This window comes from Gordionus sp. m RMFG-2023, chromosome 1 (assembly GCF_954871325.1).
Source record: "Gordionus sp. m RMFG-2023 chromosome 1, tfGorSpeb1-WG-v2, whole genome shotgun sequence".
NCBI classification, from domain to species: domain Eukaryota; kingdom Metazoa; phylum Nematomorpha; class Gordioida; order Chordodea; family Parachordodidae; genus Gordionus; species Gordionus sp. m RMFG-2023.
The window spans coordinates 27,772,961-27,780,739 of NC_088775.1; the positions used below are offsets into that span (position 1 = coordinate 27,772,961).

The following is a 7,779-nucleotide window of genomic DNA, read 5'->3' on the forward strand; positions in this document are numbered from 1 at the left end:
GCCTAAATCAAAGAAACCATGGGAAAGACTCCACATTGATTTCTTTGATCTTAATAAAAAAACTTACTTTTTGGTGGTAGATTCCTATTCTAAATGGATAGAATACGTCGAAGTGCATGGCTATACCACAAAGATTGTTGTTAAAAAATTACGAGAATTATATGCCCGTTATGGTTTACCAGATACGATAGTATCAGATGGAGGTCCTGCTTTCATAAGTGAGGGATTTAAAAGGTTTTGTGAAGAAACACAAACAAAACATATTCTTGCTCCACCATATCATCCCAGCTCGAATGGACAAGCTGAAAGAATGGTGGCAATTGTTAAAAGTTGGATTAGAAAGGCAGGAAAACTTACTGAAAAGGTTTACATTTCATATTTATATTACCTTAATTCTAGAAATAAGGAGGGAGTCTCACCTTCAGAATTATTCTTAGGTAGACGTACTCGAGGGCCACTGGATTTCTTAAAACCGAAGAGCCATAATATAGTATTATCAGATGAGAATATAAATAAAAAATTTCAAGTAGGAAATAAAATTTGGGCTAGATTATTTGATAATAAACAAATGAAATGGGCCAAAGGAACTATTGTCACCATAATTGGATACAAATTAAGTAAAATTAATTTAGATAATGGAGTGATGATCATTAGGCATCATGATCATTTAAGAGTGAGATCTTAGAATATGAGAATTAATATTTAAAAAAAATATATATTCATATATGTCTTAGTTTCTTGCAATTTACTCAACATAAAAATATTAATATATGTCTTAGTTTCTTGCAATTTACTCAACATAAAACTTAGTTTCTTGCAATTTACTCAACATAAAAATATTTAATATTTGAGACACTTTATAATTTGTATTTTTTTTACAAAAATACGTATTTGATAAAATAAAATCTGATTTGAAAATATTGTGTCTTATTGTATCAAGATGTTTTTAGTGTATTATTAAGTCAAGTTATCAAGACTGGTTATGTTAAAACTCTGGAATGTAGATAATTAAATTGTAAAATTAAAGTTAACAATTACAAAAGACTTAGCACATGTGGATTTAAAACACAAATGTAAATTAATAAATGTCCGAAGTTGTAAATATATTAGTTTTATAAACTTTCGATTATTATATGTGTAACATAGATAAAAAGAGAAATGGTAAAAATTGTGAAATTTCAAATTTGTAGAAGACCATATGTATGAATTAAAGAAACAAAAAGATCCGTTAAAGATAAAAAAATTAAAAAAATATAACATAAAGATAATGGTCGAAGTAATTAACATATATGTTTAACAAATATAAAATAAACAGAAAGATGTGTTAAGGGTAAAAAGTGAAATATTATGAGTTATTAATGAAAAGATGTAGATAGAAAAATAAAAAAACAATTTCAAATTTTTATTCATTAATTTTCATATTTTTTTTTTGTAATTTGAAAGTAAAATTTTTTTTGAGATAAAAAATTATTGTTTCAAATTTTGTTAGGGAAAAAGATAAAAAAAAAATTTTTTTTAAAAAGAATTAAAAATTGAAATGAATACCACAAGTCAGTTATTGGATTTTGACACACATTATGTCCAAGTGATTCTTATCCCGAAAAGGAGTGGAATGATTCTAGATAGATTTGAAGCTTCCACAATGCAAACCCGACCAACTCAACTGATAACCCCAACAATACCACCGGCAATGACGCCAAGAAGATGTTTCAAATGCAACTCTGATAGCCATCTGATACATCAATGCCCTAGATATATAAACAGAAACAACATTCAGAATAAAACAATTAAAAAGAGGAATAAATATAATGATAATAAAGAAAGAATTAATGAAACTCAACAATCAATTGAAAATATAAAGAAACAAAGAGAAACAATGACAAACAATAAATTCAGTACTGATGAATCAACATCAATTCCGACAATAGAAACGTTACAGATACAAAATGTTGACAGTAAAACTCAAGAAAGAATAATAAAAATGTGGGAAGAAAGTATGATAATGGATACACACAAATAATCGGACATATTACAATTTTAGATGTTCATTAATTTAAAATAGTAAGAAATTCAATTTTAATATAGTGATATAGTACGTAGTATATATATATATAGTATATGTAAATTTTTTTATATACTAGTGACTGTTACGCTCATAAAGGGGTGACATGTCCTAGTTTTATTGTAATTTTTATAATATTAATTCATTTGTTAATGTAAAATGTCAATCAGGAAGATTGCAATTATAAAGAAAAAAAAGGATTTTATGATTATTATTTTTTTTCTCGGAAAAATTTCTTATAATATTATATTTTTATGCTTTTAGAATAAATAAAGAATTTGTATTAAAGTTTCAGAATTTTATTCAAATCCGTTTATCAATTTCAGAATAATATTTAGATCTATTTATCAATTTCAGATTATTATTCAGATCCGTTTATGATATAACAACTAGATATGATAGGTCCATATTGGGGATCAATATTCAATTTATAAATAACGGAAAAATAAAATTAAGGACTCTATGCATGAAAGTGATTAAAGAACGACACACATCAGAATATCTTAAAAAAATTATTCTAGATGTTTGAAAAGAATATGAAATAAAAATTGAGCAGATTTACACAATAACCACCGATAATGCAGCAAATATGATTAAGTTAAAAGCTATTAATACTACACGATGAAGAAGATGATGACCTTAACGATTATTTAATTAATGATGATTTAAATAATAATGATATAGATAATGATGATTTAAATAATAATGATATAATTCATGATGAAAATAAATAACCTTTTAATATTGAAAATATTAATCTTGCATCAAATGCCAGACCCATATTAATAGGTGTTAGATGTGCTTCACATACATTTCAATTAGCAATTAATGATTGCATTAAAAATTCAAATGAAATTGTCATTATAAATAAAGCAAGAAACATCTGCAAAAAAATAAGAAATCAGACAACAATGGCTATTCTCAAATTAAATTTGAAAAAACCACTAATAGATTGTTGCACAAGATGGAACTCTATCTATTTAATGTTGGAGAGATTACTAGAGTTAAAAAGCTTTTGCCAAGAAATATCGCTCCAAAGCGATCAAAAATGTTTATCAGAGAATGAATGGGAAATAATTAGTGACATATTAAAAGCTTTATATCCAGCTTATGTTTTGACAAAATATTTACAAAGTGAACAATTGACAATGGGCGATTTTTATGCTGCGTGGATCAAATGTCTCATGCAAACGAGTAAAGTAGACACTCCATTTGCCAGACTTTTAGTTTCTACAATGAAAGCATGAGAAATAAATTTTAAAAATGAAGTTTTTTGCTCTGCTATTTATCTCGACCCTAGATATAATGTATTTTTAACTTTTTAAGAAAGAGAGATCGCCAGAAAACATCTTTGTAAAAATTGGAACTTGATACAAAATCTAAATAATCAGAATATTGAAATTCTAAATATGCCTACGTGTTCGTATTCGAAGGATAATTTAGATGATGATTTTGAAGATTTATTAAAGTCGCATGAAAGTCTTAATAAGAATAATTCTCAGGGCATCGAAAATTATAATAAATGTATAGAAATAGAATATATAATTCGGTCATTTGATAATATAGAGAGATTAGAAAAAGATACTAATCTTTTGAATTATTGGGAAAATGTAAAGAATAGTATGCCAGAACTTTATAAGTTAGCTATAACTGTGCTAACAGAGGTCTCCATAGAAAGAGCGTTTTCAAGCCTTAAGTTTATACTCTCTGCGCAGAGAACTAAATTAAATCCTGAAATATTAGAAAATATTTTAGTTATCCGTTCGAATTCTCTTTTTAAACCTAAATAGTATAGTATACATATTATTTTATTGATTATTGTATTTACGCATGTTTGTTTTTATCTTATTTATTTATGAAATAAAAAAAAACTAATTTGTCTAATTTATATTTCCTAAATTTAATAAAAATATCTATTAGATTATCATGGATAAATTAAATAAGAAATTATAAACTAAAAAGATTTTTCTCTAAAATTAATATATACATAGTTAATGATTAATTTTTTTTAAAATTAAATTTATAAAAACCGGAACAAACCGAAAAGAACCGTTATAAATTATAAACCGAACCGAACCGTTATACTAAACGGTTCGAAACCCTGATGACAAACAACAAAATTACATTAAATTAATATTTTATTTTCCTTGGTAATTTATTTTATTAATAGTTTTTTTTAAAGTTACTAGTTTCTGGTTTACCTTTTTGAAAAAAATACTGAAATAATTATAAATTTAAATATAATTGTGTTAAAATTTTGAGTTTTCTTGATTAATTTAAGTCATTTTAAGCGTAAAGTTTTCTTATTCATTTATGGAGACTCATTGGAATTATTTTAATGAGATTAAATTAAAAGTAAGAAAAATCGACTATGTGATAAAAATTATCATCATGAATTACAAGATTATGGTTCAACTCAAGAAAATATTTTTAATTCAAATGACCTGTCTAGATTTGTTGAAATTGGATTATTTCGAATTACAAGGACTTGTTTTTTAGTCTCAGGAAACATCAAAGTTTATTTGCAACAAATAAGAAAACGAATGGTGATATAGAAATAATAAATGACACTCTTATTTTTTTTGATTTTAGGTTTAGATAACTCTTTAAAGCTCCTAAAATTATATAAATAAATGTTTATCCATTATTGATTTTAGTTACCCCCCCCCCCTTCCCCTCACCCATATCCGAATATTCTAATAAAAACTATTAGAAACAGTACGGAGGTATATTTGACTGAGCCACTCTTTTTTGGTCTCAAGACTATTTTATGCCATTGAAATTTTAGAGGGATGGGGTACTATCCTAGTCAACATACATCATCATTGTGCCCATTTTATGTTTTAATAATCTGTCTCAGCGTCATTAGATTAGGAGGATAGGGCTCTATATCTGTTTGTGCATCCTTTAGATATATCAAAAAATCGAATTAATATTAAAATTACAAAATAAGTGTTATAAGAATATCTCTTAATTATATAATGCTTTCATTATAATCTTAAATTTAAATGATTATTTTTTATGAAAAATGTTATAATTTTCAATTATATTTGGCAATCATTTATATCATATCATTTATTATTGGAAAAAAAATAACCGCGAAAATCAGATCGCGGTCTCTGAAAGCTCAAATACAAATACATTGATTTTAGATACTGCACAATTTTTAGCAATTCATACCGATATGCGATTCGAGAACGTCTCGGCCTTCATTTAACGATGCCTTTAAAACAGGAAATATTTTTTTGTCCTCATTGTTATAACCCAAGAAACCTAATTGGGGTTTCTTTAGTTTATGTTAATTATCTTAATATACAGATATTTATAATATTTAATAAGCTATTTAGAATTGATAAATTTAAACTTGCATATAAGTTATTTTTTACATGATCGGTTACATTTACTAATTACAAAAAGGATCCGATAGAATAACGTAGTGTTTCAAACAATTACTTCCTAATATTTTAGAGTGCATTGTTTAAAAAGATACATAAATTTGCTATATCTTCTAACATTTCATATATTTTCTAACGTTTTTAAACAGTATTAAGGAAATGAGCCAGGATGGGTTCTGTCATTTAAATTAAATGCATTGCTTACATCTGTATTTAAATATCATTTACATAATATATTCTCAGAACCATTTTACTTTTATTATTATTATTTCAAAATGATATATATTTGAATATTATATAAGAAATACTTTTATAACCTTTCAGTATATTTATATATACAATGATTACCTTATTATAAAACTATTATTAAAACCCATTATATAATCATTATATTTAATAGAAATTAAGACCTCCTGGGCCGGGTCATATTTTAATTTTTTTTTTAAATACCCTGTCCTAGCTTAAAAAATTTTTTTAAAAAAATACCTGGGTCGGGCTGAATATTTTAAAATCAAATAATTTGAATTGCCATTATTAACTATAAAAATTAAAAATAATTACCATATATTTAAAAAAAATTCGGGCAAGGCATGAAAGTGTAAAATCCGGGCCGGGCCATGCAAATGGTAACTCTGCAGGTCTCTGATAGAAATAAAGTCATCATTAAATGGAAACTTGAAGTTATAATATGCATCATTTAAAATTAATTTAAAAAAAAACTAATCAAAGGACGTAAATTTATCAGCACCCATATCCAAATCTTCCACTAAAATTTATGTTTCGGATGGCGTCAATAACTTACGGAATATAAACTCAAATTACGATGGCATCAAAAATTTCGAGAATACGCTTAAGCCTCTTAATTCTACAAATCTTGAAGATTTTATATTGATTAATCATCCATTGGTAAGACAAAAAAAAAGAAAAAAATTTATTAATTTATTAAAATTCGTTTTTTTCAGTTTTTTATTCTCCTTAATATTTTAATTTTAAAAAAATCTTTATACCACCTCTCGCGCTTATTCTAGAACCTACCGTTTGGCTCGCTAGAACCCAGTTCTGAACCCCTGGCATTTTATCACGAAATCCAAAGGGTTCCCCCCGTTCTCCGGATTTTCAGTCATCACTTAAACCAAGAGTTCGAACCTACCTTGCCTCGAACCCTTAATTCGGGCCCCGGTAAAATTAACGACGAAATGAAAACTCAAGCCACAAACACTGACTCGCCTCAAAATGGTCCCAAGCTAGAATTGGATCAAATCATAGTGGGTTTGAACGATCATTTAACCGTTCTTCGGGGTAAGATGGTTCAATTCGACGAATTAGCCGGCCAATTGATCCAAGATTCAACCGAGATTTCGTCCGATTTATCGCCATTTACTATGGGAACCGAGAGTTCTAGAAAAGATTATAGAACGGCAGCCTTTCAAACTTCATGATCCCCCTTTTATTATTTTTAGATTTTTTAACATTTTTGTAGACCCTTAGAAAAAGATAGTTTTAACTAAAATCTAGGCATTTGTTTATTTAAAAAGACGATTATGTTATAATTTAACAAAAAATAAATAAATTTACTTTAAATCATTTCATAAAGAATATTTAATTAAACATATTTATTCAACTTTGTAGTCACCATCATTCATAAATAGGCTATTTTTGAGATATATCAGCCCAATATTTGTTTTTTTAAACATTTTTATATTTATATAATAAAATTTTAATTAGAACCTGTTATAAATATTGTTTTTTTTAAAAATATATATGTATATTATGTTATGTGAAACCTTAATAATGTTTAAATATTTTTAATATTAAATGTATTACTTGTAATTTTTATTATTTATTATTAATAATTTATAAAAAGAAGAAAAATATACAAATGAAATAAACGATAAATATTCATTAAATAATTTATTTAGTTCTCTATTTTATAATTGGGATAAACCAGAGAACTTGAAACCTTCCGATCCACGAAAAAAACTAGGAACTGGAAGTATAACCTAGAACTCTCTTATAATTTATATGAATCAAGCGATTTTGAAAATTCTAGTAGCCGATTCCCTAAAGAGGGTTTATTTATTTCGATTTTTTTTGACATTTTTCTTAATGCATTGGGCTGCCACTTAGTATCACTTATTTTAAAAATACTTTCTATTGTCGAACCCCAAAAGGTATCCGTCTTACAGTCCAGGAACTTAGAATGCCATAAAGATGCATTATTTATTGTTGTAATTGTTAAACCAAATTACGAAGCCGAAAGATATTCAAATCTACTCAAGAAAAAAGAATTAAATTTCGAATGCAAATGATTTAAAGAAAGAT

The 7,779-nt window shown here is 26.2% G+C and overlaps 1 protein-coding gene across 2 annotated transcripts in view; it reads left to right on the forward strand.

The window, feature by feature from the left end:
• LOC135922419 (uncharacterized) overlaps nt 1–7,779 on the forward strand; it is a 47,598-nt gene extending 39,819 nt beyond the window's left edge. The window contains exons 5-7 of one of the 2 annotated variants that reach the window (XR_010570886.1): nt 6,187–6,363; nt 6,486–7,527; nt 7,629–7,719. Coding sequence is in view for 1 of the 2 variants with exons in the window: in XM_065456801.1 (XP_065312873.1) it covers nt 6,187–6,363; nt 6,486–6,896 (588 nt within the window). In the remaining variant the exon portion in view is untranslated. Of the gene's footprint in view, nt 1–6,186; nt 6,364–6,485 lie in introns of both variants that reach the window. The other variant, XM_065456801.1, reaches the window with a different exon arrangement.